Source organism: Hyla sarda, chromosome 5 (genome assembly GCF_029499605.1).
Source record: "Hyla sarda isolate aHylSar1 chromosome 5, aHylSar1.hap1, whole genome shotgun sequence".
NCBI lineage: Eukaryota > Metazoa > Chordata > Amphibia > Anura > Hylidae > Hyla > Hyla sarda.
The window spans coordinates 347,320,771-347,341,858 of NC_079193.1; the positions used below are offsets into that span (position 1 = coordinate 347,320,771).

General features: G+C 38.0%; 1 protein-coding gene across 6 annotated transcripts in view; it reads right to left on the bottom strand.

The window, feature by feature from the left end:
* Positions 1–21,088, bottom strand: part of CSMD3 (CUB and Sushi multiple domains 3) — a 1,342,864-nt gene that overhangs the window by 91,505 nt on the left and 1,230,271 nt on the right. For all 6 annotated transcript variants that reach the window (XM_056522623.1, XM_056522621.1, XM_056522626.1 and 3 more), the window contains 3 exons: positions 12,045–12,221; positions 9,603–9,782; positions 7,267–7,440 (listed from right to left, as the gene is read on the bottom strand). In XM_056522623.1, the coding sequence (XP_056378598.1) occupies positions 7,267–7,440; positions 9,603–9,782; positions 12,045–12,221 (531 nt within the window). The remainder of the gene's footprint in view (positions 1–7,266; positions 7,441–9,602; positions 9,783–12,044; positions 12,222–21,088) is intronic.

Consider the following 21,088-nt stretch of genomic DNA (forward strand, 5'->3'; position numbering starts at 1 on the left):
ATTGTTTGGACTTTGACGGTATGGAGCACCTTGACAGCTTAACAGGTACTAAACGGTACAATACTTTGATGTACGTGTGCAGTATGCACTGATGAGGGCCTATTAGCAGAAAAAACTCTGTATTTTTGTAAAACACCAGCCGGTGGATACTATTGTTTGGACTTTGACGGTATGGAGCACCTTGACAGCTTAACAGGTACTAAATGGTACAATACTTGCATGTACCTATGCGGTATGTAATGATGAGGGCAGTTATATATGCCTAACTATACGCAGAAAAAACTGTTTAAAAAAGAAAAACAGCCGGTGAATACTATTGTTTGGACTTGCACAGCATGTAGCCAGCCCCTTGACAGATTAACAGGTACAAAATGGTGCAAATGCACTACAGTCCACTGAACAATCACGTATTTCTGAACAGCAGCAGGACCCAACTGTGCAGTACCACAAAAAAATAATCCGGGGATTAAACCCTAGATTGCATTCTTTCACACAATTCTGAGCAGCAGAAGTTTTGTGGAGCAAATAAAAATAAACTCAATTGGGCTGAACAATGAGGAGATAAGATGCTTCAGAAAGTTCAGGCAGCTTGGAGATCTGTATGAGGCAGCTGACAGCTATCTGCCCCTCTCTGCTGCAATGCTCAATAACGTGAATAGGAGGTTTAGCAATCAATGATCCTTCTCAGTGTAACAGCAAAGCACTCTGCACTCCTGGCTTTCCCTCATGCTGATGTGAGTAGCAGTTGCAGTGTAACACTGTGGTATGAGCTTTTCACACACACGCAGTCCCGTCCTCGCCATCTGAGTGCATAGATTAAATGAAGAGAGGCAAGATGGCCGCCAATTATATAGGGGCTGTGACATCACAGGGGTCAGTGAACACTGATAGGCTGCCCGCTTACCTTCATTCTCGCCGCTGTTTCCCGCCCTCCCATAATCCCCTGCCCCATGTACTCACATGTGGATCCGCCATCTTAGGTCCCCAATAGCCTGGAACGCTGTAAAATGAAGTTTAATGAAGTGTGCTAGAATCGCGGCGATATTCGTATTCATTGCAAAACGAATTTTTCATGAAATTCGTAACGAATTCCGGTTCGTCAACTTCAATTCGCTCACCTCTACTAATATCTATCTGTCTCCTATCTATCTATCTATCTATATATATATATATATATATATATATATATATATATATATATTTATCTTCTTATCTATTTTTGTTAATTGTTACAATGAATCTAAAAGGATGAATCAGTGTAGATTGTCTTGAATAAGAATTTACAAAGTCTGCTCCTATATGTATTCCTAGACCCTATATTTTTCACTGAATCCTTTGTTAATCTGCAGATACTGGAAGATAATGGGGGGGGGATAAATATTGCTGGTAAAATAAAAAATACGCAGGTTTATTTGTAGTCTGTAACCATGGAGACACAAAAGGCTTCCATAGGAGCTATGTGGGGGATAGGTAACTCATTATTTTCTTTTTTTAAGTATTCTGCATTGACTTTTCATACAAATAAACCAAACTAAGCTAAATGAATAGGGTTGAGATGCAACATAGATACTGGGTGTTGCTGTTTCTGCAATTAAAAAATCCTAAAAAAAAAAAATTCCTGGACAGTCCTTAAATAAATACGAATATACTGATGTTGTTGTAGAAACATAGAATGTGTCGGCAGATAAGAACCATTTGGCCCATCTAGTCTACCCAATATTCTGAATACTGAAGGATAGCCTTATACCTATCCCTATCGTGTATGAAGGAAAGCCTTATACCTAGCCCTCTCTTAAATGAATGATAGCCTTATACCTATCTTATGTGAAGGATAGCCTTATACCTAGCCCTATCTTATATGAAGGGTAGCCTTATACCTATCCCCATCTTATATGAAGGATAGCCTTGTGCCTATTTCTATCTTATATGAAGGATAGCCTTATACCTATCCCCATCTTATGTGAAGAATAGCCTTGTGCCTATCCCTATCTTATATTAAGAATAACTTGACAAAAGAAGCGACTGGGCACTGCAGGCAAGGAAGGTAAGTGGATATAGCCAACACAGGCGTCTATATGGTGGTGGGATGAAACGTGAAGCAGGGTACAGCGTGGTGCTCACATATAGCAATTGCAGTAATCTTCAAATGTGCAGAAGAGAAGAAAAATTGGAGCACACACCTGTTTGACTTGCTTGAAGTGGTTTATTTCAGTAAATTCTGATCCAACATCCCGACACCGGTAGACCAAACAGAGCTGGAGTGGCAGGAACTATTCACCAGGGCGACAGCACAGTTTCATGCTGACGGGCGTTTCTTCAGGACCTGAAGAAACGCCCGTCAGCGTGAAACTGTGCGGTCACCCAGGTGAATAGTTCCTGCCACTCCAGCTCTGTTTGGTCTACCGGTGTCGGGATGTTGGATCAGAATTTACTGAAATAAACCACTTCAAGCAAGTCAAACAGGTGTGTGCTCCAATTTTTCTTCTCTTCTGCACATTTGTATCTATTCCTATCTTATATGAAGGATAGCCTTATTCCTATCCCTATCTTATATTAAGGATAGCCTTATTCCTATCCCTATCTTATATTAAGGATAGCCTTATACCTATTCCTATCTTATATGAAGGATAGCCTTATACCTATTCATATCGTACATGAAGGATATCCTTATACCTATCCCTATCTTATGTGAAGTATAGCCTTATGTCTATCCCTATCTTATATGAAGGATAGCCTTATGTCTATTCCTATCTTATATGAAGGATAGCCTTATTCTTATCCCTATCTTCTATGAAGGATAGCCTTATGCCTATCCCTCTCTTATATGAAGGATAGTCTTATTCATATACCTATCTTGTATAAAGGATAGCACAATGCCTATCCCTATCTTATATGAAAGATAGCCTTATGCCTATCCCTATTTTATATGAAGGATAGCCTTATACCTATATCCATCTTATATGAAGGATAGTCTTATACCTATCCCTATCTTATGTGAAGGATAGTCTTATACCTATCCCTATCTTATATGAGGGATAGTCTTATTCCTATCCCTATCTTATATGAAGGATAGCCTTATGCTTATCCCATGCATGCTTAGACTCCTCCACTGTATTTGCAGCTACCACTTCTGCAGGAAGGCTATTCCATGCATCCACAATTCTGTCAGTAAAGTGCTACTCCCTCATATTACTGCAGAAATATTTTCCCCTCTAATATAAAACTATGTTCTCTTGTGGTAGTTTTTCTACTTATAAATCTCCTCTCCTCCTTCACTGTGTTAATTCCCTTTATGTATGTAAATGTTTCCATCATATCAAAACTATCTTTCTATCAAGTTCTATCAAGTTCACAAAGTTGTACTATTTATGTGACACTTTTGTACATGTTTTTAATTTCTGTGATATTTTACACAACGTCGGCCTAATTTTAGTGATGTGCTTAAAAAATGATCAGAGGTAATAAGATGCAATTTTGGGTTTGTTGCATAAATTAGTTGCTAAATAGAAGGGAACAGTTTGGAATAGGATTAATAGATATACAGCATCCTAAAGCTTTACAAAATTTTCATGAAAAAGCAAGAAGTGACATATCAGCTGTGAAGGCTCCTTTTCGGGCTAATGATATGTGACTAGAAGAGACAATACAGGAACCTTGCATTCCACAACTGCTGCTTTCCATGGAAACCTTAATGGTGTGCAGAATTAGAATATTCCCTAGCAACAGCTCACAGATTGCTAACTCGCTACTTAAAAGTATTGTGGCTTTTACATATCAAGAACCAAAAAGTGAATGCATTGAGCAGACTCCTGAAGGACATTTTAGCCTCTAAGGACTTAAAAGGGAGCATGACTATCAAAAATGACCAGCTGATTAAATTAAGTTTAAATGAAACATAATTTTTAGGAACTGTTAATCATTTTTTTGTTTAATGTTTGCCTGCATTATCTATATAATAATAATATGAATAATAATAAATACAAATGCAGTTCTGTAGAGATCACTTACAGCAGCCATCTCATCATCATCACAGGTTTCATTAAAATGAAAGGTGAGTACTATATAGAGATACTGTAGTCAAAAACAAACATAACTCCCCATAGGAAAGTACACTGCTCAAAAAAATAAAGGGAAAACTAAGATAACACATCCTAGATCTGAATGAATGAACTAATCATATGAAATACTTTCGTCTTTACATAGCTGAATGCAACAAAATCACACACAAATGATCAATGGAAATCAAATTTATCAACCCATGGATGTCTGGATATGGAGTCACACTCAAAATCACAGTGGAAACCACACTACAGGCTGATCCAACTTTGATGTAATGTCCTTAAAACAAGTCAAAATGAGGCTCAGTAGTGTGTGTGTGGCTTCCACGTGCCCGTATGACCTCCCTACAATGCCTGGGCATGCTCCTGATGAGGTGGTGGATGGTCTCGTGAGGGATGTCCTTCCAGACCTTGACTAAAGCATCTGCCAACTCCTGGACAGTCTGTGGTGCAACGTGGCATTGATGGATGGAGCTAAACATTATGTCCCAGATGTGCTCAATCGGATTCAGGTCTGGGGAAAGGGCGGGCCAGTCCATAGCATCAATGCCTTCCTCTTGCAGGAACTGCTGACACACTCCAGCCACATGAGGTCTAGCATTGTCTTGCATTAGGAGGAATTCAGGGCCAATCGCACCAGCATATGGTCTCACAAGGGGTCTGAGGATCTCATCTTGGTACCTAATGGCAGTCAGGCTACATCTGGCAAGCACATGGAGGGCTGTGCGGTCCCCCAAAGAAATGCCACCCAACACCATTACTGATCCACCGCTAAACCGGTCATGCTGGAGGCTGTTGCAGGCAACAGAACGTTCTCCACGGCGTCTCCAGACTCTGTCACGTCCGTCACATGTGCTCAGTGTGAACCTGCTTTCATCTGGGAAGAGCACAGGGCACCAGTTTGCCAATTTGCCAATCTTGGTGTTCTCTGGCAAATGCCAAATGTCCTGCACGGTGTTGGGCTGTAAGCACAACCCCCACCAGTGGACGTCGGGCCCTCATATCACCCTCATGGAGTCTGTTTCTTACCGTTTGAATGGACACATGCACATTTGTGGCCTGCTGGAGGTAATTTTGCAGTGCTCCTCCTTGCACAAAGGCGGAGGTAGCAGTCCTGCTGCTGGGTTGTTGCCCTCCTACGGCCTCCTTCACGTCTCCTGATGTACTGGCCTGTCTCCTGATAGTGCCTCCATGCTCTGGACACTACGTTGACAGACACAGCAAACCTTCTTGCCACAGCTCGCATTGATGTGCCATCCTTGATGAGCTGCACTACCTGAGCCACTTGCGTGGGTTGTAACCTTCGTCTCATGCTACCCCTAGAGTGAAAGCACCGCCAACATTCAAAAGTGACCAAATCATCAGCCAGGAAGCATAGGAACTAAGAAGTCGTCTGATTTCACAGAAGTGTCATTGACTTGGAGTTACATTGTGTTGTTTAAGTATTCCCTTTATTTTTTTGAGCAGTGTATTTCATTTTATCTACTTGTAGAAGAAAAGAAGAAAAGTAATGTGGCACTCGCTGTTTCATGCGTCGACATGCAAGTGCAGTATTTCTTCATATATATATATTTCATGGACTATATACTTCAAGAACTTGCACCACCAAACAACTTCTACTTAGTACACTGGACACCTGGGAGGAGGAAATACACAAATTGGGAGTCCAGTGTCTGGATGTGAGCTGTGCCAGACTGTTATTAGACTATATGTGTGCTTTTTATTTATTTTTATTTTTTTATTTTTATGTCTGATAAAATACTGCTAAGCAAATGGACACCAGGTGGATGCCATTTAGACCCCATTGAGGTCGATGGGATCTCTTGGGTTTGTGGGATTGGTGTCCTTACAATGGACCATCCAGCTCTGTTTTCCTGTATTGGTTGGTATTGAGGCCCCTGAAATGAGCCTCCACTGTGAACATAACCTAACCCCCACTTCATCCTGTCCCTGCACTCTGGCTGTACTTCTGCACAGGTCACAGAGAACGTCCATATTATTCCCCCATAGAAGTCAATGTTTCAGCACTTGATGAAAAGTTCCCATGCCCATGTGGCTGCTGTTAAGGCATATTTCTGAATGATGTACAGGAAATAAAATAGCAATTTTAAAAATAAATAAATAAAGATATTAAATAAATAAATAAGTAAAAAAAATATTCAAAATAAGTAAATAAATAATATTTGACAGCTACATATGTCTCATGTTTATTCTTCATTCTTAAATTTTTTTGTTTATCAGTAATTCTCATTTTTCTAAGACAATAAAAACTATTAATAAAAAAATCCCTATCTGGTTTCAAAATGTAAAAAGTTCTTGCATTTGTTCTTTTCTATTCATCAAACTTTCATTCACTATAATTTCTAAATGAAAAAGCTCTGAGCATATTCTTCTAAATTAAGGGAATCTTCATAGGGGGGTTTTACCCTGTCCGGCCCTCATAGAGTATATTGCACACCTTGTTGTCCCACTCATCCGAATGGAGCTTGAGAGAGAGAGAGAAACGTAGCTCTAAAAACATAGTGGCATACATTTTTTTTACAATTTCACAAAATTGTTTCCTAGGTTAATAGATCATAGGAAAAAACAAAAGATAAATATATTGCAATCTTGTTTGTTTGTTACTTTTTTTTTCTATTCATTTAACCTAGGAAATATTTTTGTGAAATTGTAGAAAAAAAAAATCTCCAGTGCTACAGTAAATCAGTAGTTGGCAGCAGACTATTTTTTTCTTGCTTCCTATGGGTGAAAGAATATCTTATGGCCAGAAGCATTGCTAGATTTTTCGTAGCCTAAGGCAAAGATTCAGTTTGGTGCCCTTCAATCTAAAAAATTTACAAACATGTAGTGGGGAAAGTTTCTTGTTGGCACACTTTTCTACCACCTGGAGCACTGCCAGACTCCCCTCCTATAGCTAAGCCCCAGATTTGTCTCATTTTCAGTATCTTGAAGAACCATTTTCTAGAAAAATTGAATACAAAATAAAGTGATAGGTTTGCTTTCAAATAGGCAGAACTGTGTTCACCTACTATTAAACTTCTTAAATGAATGGAAAACATCGCTTTTAGTTAGTCTAAAAATAGATGTTATTTTCATGCTGTTTTGCAGTACTCAGTAGACCTTAAATGCTCTTTTGAAGTCAAGATCACATATCTTATTGCAGGGAAAACATATGAAGTAAAACAAAAACACTTCAAATGTTACTCACGTAAACACTGTGGAATCTCTCCACTCCAAGTGCCATTGCCAACACAGGTCAGCACCGCAGGGAAGGATAGTTCATAACCCGGTAAGCAAGCATAGCTAATACTAAAACCCCAATCAAAATTTGTTCCTTCAAGCCTTCCGTTAGAAACCTGAGGAGGGTATGGGCAAGTAACAGCTGCAAGAGAACAAAGACAAAACATAAGTGTCCATTTATTGCTTAAATGGGTTGTCCAGCTAAAACTATCTTATCCCTTATTAACAAGATAAGAGATAAGTAGCTGATTGTGGGGGATCAGACCACTGAGAAATCCTCGATCTCTGGAATGGAATCTGGCTCTCTGTGAGGAGAGAATGTGGTAGATAGCACGTGCTCCATTCATTTCTATGGTAGCGTGGAAGAGGCCCAAGTACAGCATCTCCAGCGCGCCTACAGAAATAAATTGACTTGTGCTGTGTACTACACATACTCCTAACTAAGAGCCAAGGTCCTGTTTCGGACATAGAGGGGGTTTCAGATATGTATAAAGGCAAGGACTCCTATGAAGGATAGAGCACATGGCCAAGAGACTGTAGTGAAAGGAAACTGCATCGTTCCTTACTATGGGCTACTTAGTGTACAGGAACAGGGACAAAACAAATCTAAAACCTCAATCAATTCTAGTCAAATCCACTTCATGCCGAACAAATTTCTCTAATCACTATCTATAACTTTACAAGTCAAATTGCCAACTGTAAAACCCAAATGTAGGAAAATTTGTGTCATTTTTGGACAACATTTATACAGTCTTTAGGATCCAAATTGTGATCCCAACCGACAGATCCTTTACAGTCTAAATTAACTAAACTTTCAAGACTACTTAGATGCCTTTAACAGGCAGAATATAATCTATAGTGTGTCTGAGGAAGAGAAGAAATTTTGAAAGCTTGCTGCTTTACATTACTTTCCATTTTTTCACATAACCATTTACAGGTTTCATAATTATAAGAATGTTATTATTATTATTATTATTATTATTATTATTATTGTTATTATTTTATTTTTCATATAAAGGATAATTTTTATTTGGCTGACACAATATCAAATGTATCCATATAATTATGCTAGTTCTTGGGTTTGAATATCTTGCACTAACCTATTGACAGTGACCTTAACCTCTTAAGGACTTAGGGCGTACCTGTACGCCTTAAGCCCGGTCCCGGTGTGAAAAACGGGGTCACGCCGTGACCCCGCATCACGCCGGGTCGGTCCCGGCTGCTAATCGTTGTGCCGCGCGCTGTTAACCCTTCAGACGCAGCAATCAAAGTTGACCGCAGCGTCTGAAAACGAAAGTAAACGGTTCCCGGCAGCTCAGTCGGGCTGATCGGGACATCGCGATAAAATCACGATGTTCTGATTAGCTGGGACGCAGGCGGGGGTCTCCTTATCTCTCAACGCGGCGTCCGATCATCGATTGATTGCTCCAAGCCTGAGCTACAGGCTTGAGCAATCGAGCCCCTATCTGACTGATCCCTGCAAAGCTATGGCTTTGCAGGGATCAGCATAGGAGATCAGTGTGTGCAGTGCAAAAAAGAGTGAAAAAAAGTGAAAAAATGTCCGAACTATAAAAATATATTGTTAGTTAAATTGCACGGTCAATGGCGTGCACGCAAAAAAATTCAAAAGTCCAAAATAGTGTATTTTTGGTCACTTTTTACATCATGAAAAAATGAATAAAAAGCGATCAAAAAGTACGATCAATACAAAAATGGTACCAATGAAAACTTCAGAACACGGCGCAAAAATTTAGTCCTCATACCGGCCCGTACGCAGAAAAATTAAAAAGTTATAGGGGTCAGAAGATGATAATTTTTTACATATAAATTTTCCTGCATGTAGTTATGATTTTTTTCCGAAGTACGACAATATCCAACCTATATAGGTAGGATATCATTTTAACCGTATGGACCTACAGAATAAAGATAAGGTGTTATTTTTACCGAAAAATGCACTGCGTAGAAACGGAAGCCACCAAAATTTACAAAATGAAATTTTTTCTTCAATTTTGTCTCACAATTATTTTTTTTCCATTTCGCCGTAGATTTTTTGATAAAATGACTAATGTCACTGCAAAGTAGAATTGGTGGCACAAAAAATAAGCCATCATATGGATTTTTAGGTGCAAAATTGAAAGCATTATGATTTTTAGAAGGTGACGAGGAAAAAAGGAAAATGCAAAAACGGAAAAACGCGGAGTCCTTAAGGGGTTAAAATGTAGAGCAGTATTGCATTTATTAAACAGGAAGAAGAGAAGGGGAAGGTGAAATAATTAAATGTATCTATTATTGATTACATCTTACCTTTACAAACTGGAATAATGCCGCTCCAAGTCCCGTTACTTGTACATGTACGTGTCAGTAAGCTCTTGGGATCCATTGTGTATCCAGGTTGACAAATGTATGTAACGTTCTGTCCAACAATATAATCTTCTCCATATCTAATACCATTGGCTGGGACACCTGGATCTCCACAGCTGATGACTGTATGAGAGATTTTAAAGCATTATATTTTAATCCAAAATTAAGTAAAACTGAGACTATTTAAGAAATAGCTTGTCTTTTGACAAAAGATAGTTATTTGTATAAAAATAGATCTTGACTGCCTATAATCACCACTAGGAGGAGCTCATTACAAATTGACTTCGTTATAAAGAGCACGCAACTTCTAATAAATCTTCCACTTCAGCCACGGCATGCTTATGTGTCATGGTTTGAAGTAGCTCCCAATTAGTTTAGATGTCAGCTAGTGTAATTCACTAGCATAGTTGTTGGAAATATGGTGTTCATGGAAGGCACTCCCCCTTTATGTTAAGCCCCACCCACTTGCTTAAAAGGGCAGCATAAATCTTACAAAATGTATATATATATATATATATATATATATATATATATACACATATATATATATATATATATATATATATATATATATATATATATATATACATATATATATATATATATATATATATATATATATTTTTTTTTTTTTTTTTTTTTTTTGTCTGAAGTCAAACATACTGGCTGCATATAGCCTCCGCTTTACAGGGTTGCCAACCTGTATTTTTCATTTTTCTGGACAGCTTATTCAAAAATCAAGGACAATGTTTTTGTACGGGGAGAAACTGAAAAGCGATAATGAATCATTCAGATTATAAATTACAAATGTCTATATATTACCAACATTTACTCTGAACTGTAAAATGATAATAATTCCTATCAGAATAATCTGCTAAAATATGCTTAACCTTAAAATAAAACACAGAGCTAAAAAAAAAAATTACGGACACTGGAACAAAAAGTGCCCAATTTTTCCAGACTGTTCAGGAATTTTAGGTCACTTGGCATCCCTGCCATCTTGTCCTTATCTGATAAAGCAACTTGTTGTGACATTATTTCTGCTAAAATTAAGCAATATAATCCAGAGTTGGATATTTTGTTTTCATACAATTTAGTATAAGACCTTCACAGTCGACCTGTGTGACAACGGAAGGCTTGCAATTATTTTGGTCAAGCAAAGTTTTGTTTTGTGAAAGCGGCTTATAAAATAAAAAAAAATGAATTTCTTCTAAAACAAGCGCAAGGGTATTTGAAAAACATGTATAGAAAAAAAGTTTCATTATAAAAGTTTTGAGTTTATACTGTTGCATTTCAGCTGTTATAAACAACAATGCATGTTATTTGTTTTTATTTTTATTTTTTCATACATTTTGATTAGTTAAAATTTAGCTATTAATTGCTATTCACTAAATGGAAAATTCCCAATTAAAATACTGGGATAGGTATTGTATGTGTAACTGTGTTCTTTAAAATCTTCCAAAATGTGATAGTTACACATCAGAAGTTTAGATCTGGCACGGTTCTAGGTGCTGAGACCCCCACCTATTGCTAAAATGAAGGGGCAAATGAGCTTAATTAAATGAAGTGCCCCCTAATTTTTCATTGGCTCTGCTCAGATCTCCTTGGAAACCACACATTGGCCCTGATTTACTATTGTAAAGCCAACCTGTTTTGTTAGGTTGTACTCCAGAATTTGCGCCAATTTTTTTTTAAAACCCAACCAGCTCTGCATTTTACTCAAAGAATCCGAAAAGGGGGCGTGATTGCTGGGGAAATGGGATGTGGCTGCCAAAAAGGGGGTATGTTCCCTACATTTTCGAAAAATCCCCACATATTTACTGAGGTTTCCACAGAAAATGTGGTGGATTTGAACTCTGGAAAACCCCACAGCTCAGAGCATGTGTAAAAAAAAGCAAAATGTAGGGAAAAGTACAAAATGTAGGAAATACTGTGGAAAAATACTTGTGTGGAATCAAAACCCACAAAGAAAACTATACTCCTCTCTTAGTAAATGAGGGTCAATGTGTTTTACAGACTTTATAGACTTTATTTGAGTCTATACACTACTAGCACCTTTATCCCATGCAAAAAGTTAAAAAAAAATACATTTAGGCTATTCATTTCATGTGCATATTTTATATGTGCAATATCATCCGTAATCATCAAAAATGTAGCCGCAACAAACATAGCAATTATAAACAAAAATAAAACACGCCAGTGAATTGTACGCTGTGTGAACATACCGTTACTTTTTGAATACTGCTGACCTATCAATATATAACATTTATTAAATATCATTATCTAGCAAGACAGAAAATCCAAGAATGGGTATATACAGTAAGAATGTTATATCAGAAATATATCAATTATAGCTAAAAATAAATAAATCAAATCACGTCTTACTTGTGCAATTAGGCAGCGCCCCCGACCATGTGGCATTAGCTGTGCATTGTCTGATGTTCGATCCAGAAAGTATATACCCATCCACACAGGAGTATATAACTGAGCTGGAGAAGGTTGTACCATCAACACGAAACACTCTTCCATTTGCAGTGGTTCCAGGATTACCACATTGAACAGCTATAATAAAATAATTAAATATATTTAAAAAAATAAAAATAATCACAAATAAATACAATTATTGTTTCAAATGAGCATATAACAAAATACACAAATAAATAAACACATAAATAATTAAATAAATCCTGGAAAATAGTGGTTTCTTATTTTCCATAGTTATAAAACTTTCACTACATTTATATATTTTCAACTCTACCAGAGCCTATAGGGTTAAAAGGTTCTTACAGGTTCTTTGTTTGCTTTTGTTGCCAGGTTACACCTAGCTGTCTAGCTGGTCAGCTGATCGCTTGATGAGAGCACCTGTGAGTTGCCTATTTAACCTGGCAGTTGGCTCTCAGTCAGCACCTGTGAAAGAGTCTTTTTTGCTCCAGTAGCTAGCGTGTATTCCCTGTTTCTCCTGTATTACCCGGCATCTTTGACTGTTGGCTTTCATCTCGACTTCTCTCTGGTATTAGCGACTTGGTACTTTGACTTCTCCTGGCTTGACGCGGTTAGCTGACTCTGGACTATTGTGTGAGTGTGTAGTCGTATTTTGTTAGTCTGTCTGTTATCCCAATGTCCCCGGACCTAGTCAGTGTCATTGCAGTTTATTATTTTGACAATTACGCCCCTCACGTATACAGGAAGGGACTGTCTTCGTGGTTACGGACCTGTCGTTTAGGGCAGGTACGTAAGTAGGCAGGGATAGGGGAACGGGCGAGATTAGTGTGCACTCCTTCCCTGCCCATACATAGAAACATAGAATGTGTCGGCAGATAAGAACCATTTGGCCCATCTAGTCTGCCCAATAATCTGAATACTATGAATAGTCCCGGGCCCTGTCTTATATGAAGGATAGCCTTATGCTTATCCCATGCATGTTTTTCTTCACTGTATTTGCAGCGATCACTTCTGCAGGAAGGCTATTCCATGCATCCACTACTCTCTCAGTAAAGTAATACTTCCTGATATTACTTTTAAACCTTTGCCCCTCTAATTTAAAACTATGTCCTCTTGTGGTAGTTTTTCTTCTTTTAAATATGCTCTCCTCCTTTACCATGTTGATTCCCTTTATATATTTAAAAGTCTCTATCATATCCCCTCTGTCTCTTCTTTCTTCCAAGCTATACATGTTAAGGTCCTTTAACCTTTCCTGGTACGTTTTATCCTGCAATCCATGTACAAGTTTAGTAGCTCTTCTTTGAACTCTCTCTAGAGTATCTATATCCTTCTGGGGATATGTGACACTATGATTTTGGTATACACTTTACATATGTTTAGACTGTTTTTAATGACAAGGTTGTCAGATATGTTTTTTCCTGCAGATGCCACACCAGTCTCTGACAGCCATTTCTATTGCTTTGTTGACCTATCTAGCTATCTCTTCTATTCGCTCCCTGACAAAGCACAACGCAAAACATACGTTGGGGTTGGAGCTGGTAGGTTGCCAGCATGCATGGCAGGATGTCTTTATTGCTTTTCAGCTGTTTTTCTTTAACTGTTCAGCTTGTTGTCCAATATTTACGTGTATTATGCATATCTCATATATCACCTTTTGATTATGTGGTTGTACAACTATAATTCTAATTCAGCCAAGTGAATTGTATGTATTTTTGCTATGGACTATATTTTCCCTTTATTCCCTATATAAGCGCTTCCCATACAACCCCCATTCTTCTGTTTATGTCACTTCAGTGCCTCTGTTTTTATGTTTCCTACTATTTTCTAAATGTATGTCTCAATTTAATATATGTTAAATAAACTTAGCATTTTACATAATTGGTTCTTTTTTGATGGTGTATATCTTTGGAGTGAACCAGTTGTGGCATCTTTCTGAGTGAATGTTGTCTTTTCTATTATTAATAACTTAGCAGGGCAATGTGTGAATAAGTATATATACTTCATTTAACTCCTTTTATGTATCCCTTCCAAGCTCAGTTACACCAAGAAAAAAGATTGGACAGGGTAAGACCATAGAATGGATGAGGATTAAGAAGACGGAAATGTTTCAGGTTTCTTTATGACACCTCAGCACATTCTATCTGAAGAGTTTTTAGAGACTTAATGGTCCAGAACTTCATTGGTAAAATACATTATTTTAATATTAATGGAAGAAAAACATATTTAAAACAAGCTGAAACTTCCAATTGCTAGGTAATTTGTCTAAATGGAAGGTAATTGAAAAGATACAATGTTTAATGTGTTGACTTAAATTGAACAGAAATTGAAATATCCAATTTATCTAATTATGAAGACTAAACTAGGGAATTGTGCTGAAAATTCATGTATGGCTAATGGTCCGTAGGATGCGTTATAGTCATGATTTCTTCTTCTGCTCACCCATCTGGTAATATCTTTGCACCTTTAATGATGAGAAATTGCTATCTGGTCAATTGCCCAGGTCCAAGTGTTTCATAGAGTTTATCAATTTCCATAGGAAAATACTTTCTGTAGACCACTTCAATGCAGACTACAGCTATCAGTGTCTCATATAGCTTTCCATCCCATAAGGAAAATTATTTGTTCTCTTTAATCATTAGATTCAAGTGCTGACTGGGCATTTTGGGAAGAAAGGCAGTGCCGAAAGTCCATAGTTAGCGCGGATTCTGTAGTCAGCTGCAAATAGCTTAAAACAGTTACTCTAACAACAGCAATGTATAGAGTCTCTATAGGACACGCCCTAAATGGCATGTGGGTGTCTCATACCAGTTGTTATAAACCTAAACCTGTCAATGGTATTGTATACGTTTTTATCTGGTTTTATCAATCAATGTAAAAAGGAAAAAATAAAAATAAAAACGAGGATGGGGACTCCATGTTAAAATAGGGGCTCCAATAATAGAGGTTAGGCAGGCTCTATAGATTAGCCGCTCCCATTAAGATTACAGAGAGTATCCCTATTACCCTATTAAGAATATAAAGCTGGAAGATGATTTGTGCACGCCCAAGGTTCCCAGGAAAGCATCAGATGAATATCCTGTATTGATACTAAATAGTGACAAGAAATATGACTTTATGTTCAGGAGCTCGGGATCCCCAAATGATTTCAACAGGAAGCATAAAATATAAAGTTGATAAGCCTTTATTCTGTACACCAATGATGTATTTCGGGATTAGCACCCCTAATCTGAGAAAGAGGGAGTAACCCCGAAATGCATCATTGGTGTACAGAATAAAGCCTATCCATCTTAATATTTTCATGCTTCCTGTTGAATTCCTTTGGGGATACCGAGCGGCTGAACAGAAGGTAGTTTGACTTGCCACTATCAAGTATCAGGTTTTGTCTACACTAATTGTTATAAATGGTTTCCAATGCTGCATCAATGGAGGATGCCCCCTCCTAATAAAGGGGGATCAAGAGCAGGGTCTGCCTTCACTAAAAGTATATGCAAGGAGGTTGTCTAAGGCCTTTATATAGTAAACAATAAAATAAAATAACATTTTACAATATGGAATGTTCATATTCTGATTTGTAATGTGAATTACACTTTGAGTCGTCATACTGGGTTTCTCAGGCATACGTGATCAAGGCCCTATGTATCATCCAGTCCTCAGCTGGTGCTAAAACCCTTTGATATACTGGTAGAGTAGATACAAGGATGCATTCCCCTTGAAAGCTACAGGTCTCTTCTTGAAGACATGGTAACAATCAAAAATGTGTCAATTTGCTCTTGAATCTCTTACTGCATGAATGTTTTTCTTAAAGAGACCCTTCACACTTACCTACTAAGGATAGGCATTTTTTTGAAAATTGTCACTGAAGTGGATCAAGCAGGAAGAAGAAGTAGAATTAATTTCTTTACAGTTCCCATTTCTTTTGAATACACTTCTGGCTTTGGCATAAAAACTGCAGTGGCAGATATCCAAAAACACCAAAAAAAAACCTGTGTGAAAACCTAGCCTTACAGCGCTATGAAAAAAAAAAACATATAAATAAGGTTGAGTGACAAAAAGGACATGAACTATTGTGTAGGTGTAACCTATTATGAATGTGCCACCCATATATTTCTTTCCTGATTAGAGGCAGATACTAAAACATCTTTTTAAATCACTTTCTATTTTATGATTGCAATTTTTTACGTACATTATAATGTCATGTTGCCTACACTTTTTTTTTTTTAACACAGCAGGACCCACGGACCATAGACAACAACAGACATGGCCTGTTCTATTCAGATAAATTAAAGATGCTACTGTGCATTCTTTGTGAACTTTTCAGAGGTTATTCTACAGGCAGAGGAGACACTGAGCTCTGCTGTGAATGGTGGCAGATCCCATGTTATCTCTCTACTTGTGTCACCTTTAACTGTACTTCTAATCACTGTATTCTTTCATGACACATTCCCTTTAAGGGATTTTGGTAAGGTACCTTATGTTAAGGGAGCTTAGAAGTGGAGTTGACCATGTAGCCCCATTTAAACAAATAGACATCACAAAAAAGCTATTTTCAATTGTAGAGGTAATAGTCCTCTGTAGACCAAGTTGTTTACATTCCATTCTACAGAAGCCCTAGGATGAACATTAATGATGTATCTCCAGCACTTTTGCCATGCTCAGACTCTGCTCACACCTGTGTTCTCATTTCCAGTCTTCTGCATTACCAAACAAACATAAAAAAAGAAAATGTTGAGGTCTGTATCCATAACATAATGGACCACGCAGTGTTATTATGGAGTCTGTTGAGTTATCTCATAATGTTCTTTGTATTGCCAGAGAAGATAACCACCAGTGCTCAATGCTAGATCATGAAGTATTAGGTTAATACTTTTTAGTTGGTTAAAGGGGTGCTCCAGGGAAGTAAACCACTCCACCTGGATATGTTCCCTGTAAATTATCCTGCCTGATATGCATGGCTCCTGTGGTCATTGTTGTCTTCTCTGGCTGCTTGATATTCTTTGTCATCCTTCCCTCCACCTTCAGCATGAATAGTACATTTCCCTGCAGCCATTGCAGCTCTCCTCTCACTGCTGTCCAACTCCCTGTCTGAAAGCAGCCCCCACCCTCATGTTCTGTGAGCAAAGAGATATAGTGAGTAATTGGCTGAGACTGCACACACCTTCCAGCTAAAGAAGCAGGAATATTCAGTGCAGGGCAGAAATTATGTGGTCTGTGTTTCTCAGGAGGGTGGGGGCTGCTTTCGGAGAGGGACAGAAACACATTAGATGACTGGATGATGTATGTTCCTCACTCCCTGCATGTAAGTGACAACTAAAAGAAGGGAAACTGCTCTATATAGCTAATGAATGATATTTAGACAAATAAATAGTTTGGTCAGAGGGAAAGGAAGGGCTAAGAGTTTAGTTCCTCTGAGTACTCCTTTAAAGGTGCAATATGAGCCAGCTTCATTTTCAGGGACCCAGGTGTCTGCTTACAGTAGGAAGTCTATTTTTTTTTCTCGTAACATTTTAAAAAAATCTCATAATTCTCCAGAGGTTACATACACCAGAAAAGAACATGATTGAACTAGAGCTAAATCCCATTTTCAACAATAATGTTTCCCAGAAAACCAACTGCAATAAATATTATCCACTGCGTGCGTTTGTTATCATGCAAAGTTAAAACATGCAATTATTGTTTACAGTGAGAAGAGATGAACAGTAAGTCCATTATCTGCATTATGTCTAACCATTTTACACCTCAATAATTCTGAGCACTTTGTCATCACTGCTATGAAAGTGAAATGAAAGGACAATTATCTTTGAGGTCACCCTAGATAATGTATGTGCATTACAGTCAAAAAACCATCAGGAACATAGTCTGAGCTGTGGTCCAATAGAAAATATTTAATCGAGACTGTAAAATTGCTGGTCAAAGTAAAAAGTTATGGTAAAAAATACATTTGATTGGCTGAATAAGTTGAACAAGTTATGTTTTTAAAGGGGTACTCCAGTGCCCCAGTGTTCTGAACATTTTATTTAGAACACTCGAAGGCCGTAATCGGGACATCACGGCCATGCCCTGACATGCCCCCTCCCACAGACATGAATGGAGGCGGTGTGGTGTGACGTCACAAGGGGGTGGCTGTGACATCACGACCACTGTCACAGGAACCCAGCGTTTGTTTAGAACTCTGGGTGCGGTGGGAGATCGCAAGATGTCTGGCAGTGAAATACCCCTTTAAAGTCTAGCTTTCTTTGTATGACTATTTAGTTTATCTCTCTATTAGAAGTTTATAAACGTGTCAAAATACATAGTCTTGGACCCATCTTACTTTCCTATTGTAGTAGACATAAGATGAAGTTGAATGACATATTCTTCTGTTAGTAGTTTTACCACAAAACATGGAAACCGCAATAGAACGCAGATGGTCCCCATTATAAGTTATCCATTATGTGATGGATTGTGACTACCATTATGATTGAAAGCCACAATTCATATGTGAGCAAACCCTACATTACTTTCTCAACTTTTCATGAGCATTTCTTGTCCCCTTATCAAAGTTTATCCTATAGAGGACATGAAACATACATGTATGTCGCTGTTCCCTGGTACTTACAGCACATCGACATGCATGTACATCATGGGGTTTCAGAATCACAGTATCTCCCGACACAGTGATTTGAACCGGCTGGAAGCTTTTATCAGCAGACGCAACCTTATGGATAATGGCAGATTGTGGGGATCCAACTAGCAAAGATGGCAACCAGAGGTTTGCTTACCACCTCCTTGCTGGCACATGGGATCTTCTTCTCTGGTCTGCCTTTTAACAGACCAGAGAAGTAGATCACAGATAATACCGATCTGCGATCTACTTACTTTGACTTTTTGTTATAAGCAGTGTAACAAAATGGGGTTATTGTTTTAATCAAATTGACCCACAGAATAAAGATAACATGTCAATTTTACTGTAAAGTACACAACAACAACAACAAAAAAGTAGCAAAATTGCATTTTTATTTTTAATTTCTCTCCACACATAATACTTTTTTCATTGCGTCATGCATTTTATGGTAAAATGAAAGGTGTCATCAGTAAGAACAATTGGTCACACAAAAAACAATAATCCCTGTTTATGAGTATTTGGATGGAAAGCAAAAAGAGTGATAGAAGTAACAACAAAGAGCCTGACTTTGTTGTAATCCATTATACTTGTCATGGCTCCCTTTGCATGAAAAACATAAGGGTAATGGGGAACTACAATTAGTTTTTTCTCTAGATCCAAGTTTGTTTTTTATTTTATTTTAGAGCGATAAAGGTCCTGTGAATAATCTAATATTTTAGGGGTACTCTGGTGGAAAAAAAAATATCTTCAAATCAACTAGTGCCAAAAAGTTAAACAGATTTGTAAATTAGGTCTATATAAAAATCTTAAAGGAAAATGGTCACCCGTTCACCCACACTAAACCCAATACACCGGGTTATAGTGCGGGTGAACAGGAGACCAATGTGGGGTCCCTGGCTCATATACGTACCGGTTTGATTTGAATATTCATGAGCGCTGGTGACGTGAGCACCTGTGGCTACTGAGTGCTCACATTATCAGCACAATGAATATTCAAATCCAGCCAGCAGGCCTGCCTCCAGCATGCAATTCTCCGAAGACAGAAGAGGATCTTCAGAGGGACCGGGCGCCGGACTGCAGGTATATATATATATATATATATATATATATATATAAAGTAAAGGATGGCTGCAGCCCTCAGTAGTAGCAAAAAATCAAAAAAGGTACTTTATTTCAAGAGCAAACGGGAGCGACGTTTCGGTGTTCTCACAACACCATTCTCAAGCCAAACAATAATGATCACATCAAGATATATATAGAGGGTGAATAAAATCAATCTTAATAACAAACTATTAAAAAATATGTAAACATTCATAAAGTGCATAACAATCGTATTGGGGGATGTACATTTGCCATCCAAGTACAGGTGAGTGATATTAAAAACATCTCTATGCAGATCTTATACGTAGGTATAACAGAGAATGGTATTAAATATAAAATGCATAAAATACGTAAACAAACATCTTAACCCCTTAAGGACCGGGGGGGTTTTCCGTTTTTGCATTTTCGTTTTTTGCTCCTTGCCTTTAAAAAATCATAACTCTTTCAATTTTGCACCTAAAAATCCATATGATTGCTTATTTTTTGGGCCACCAATTCTACTTCAGTCATTTTGCCCAAAAATCTATGGTGAAACAGAAAAAAAAATCATTGTGCGACAAAATTTTAAAAAAAAAATGCCGTTTTGTAACTTCTGGGGGCTTCCGTTTCTACGTAGTACATTTTTCGGTAAATTTTGCATTGATAGGACTTATTGATCGCTTTTTATTCATTTTTAAATGATATAAAAAGTGACCAAAAATGCACTGTTTTGGACTTTGGAATTTTTTTGCGCGTACGCCATTGACCAAGCGGTTTCATTAAGAATATATTTTTACAATTCGGACATTTCCGCACGCGGTGATACCATTTATGTTTATTTTTATTTTTATTTACACTGTGTTTTTTTTTTATGGGAAAAGGGGGGTGATTCAAACTTTTAATAGGGGAGTGGTTAAATGATATTCATTCACTTTTTTTTCCCACTTTTTTTTGGAGTGTTATAGCTCCCATAGGGACCTATAACACTGCACACACTGATCATTGTTATCCCATAGGGACCTATAACACTGCACACACTGATCTTCATCATTGATCACTGGTTTCTCATAGGAAACCAGTGATCGATGATTCTGCCGCTTGACTGCTCATGCCTGGATCTCAGGCACTGAGCAGTCATTCGGCGATCGGACAGCGAGGAGGCAAGGTAGGAGACCCTCCCGTTGTCCTGTAAGCTGTTCGGGATGCCGCGATTTCGCCACGGCTATCTCGAACAGCCCACTGAGTTAACCGGCACTTTTTACTTTCGCTTTTAGCCGCGTGGCTAAAGGGTTAATAGCGCGTGGCG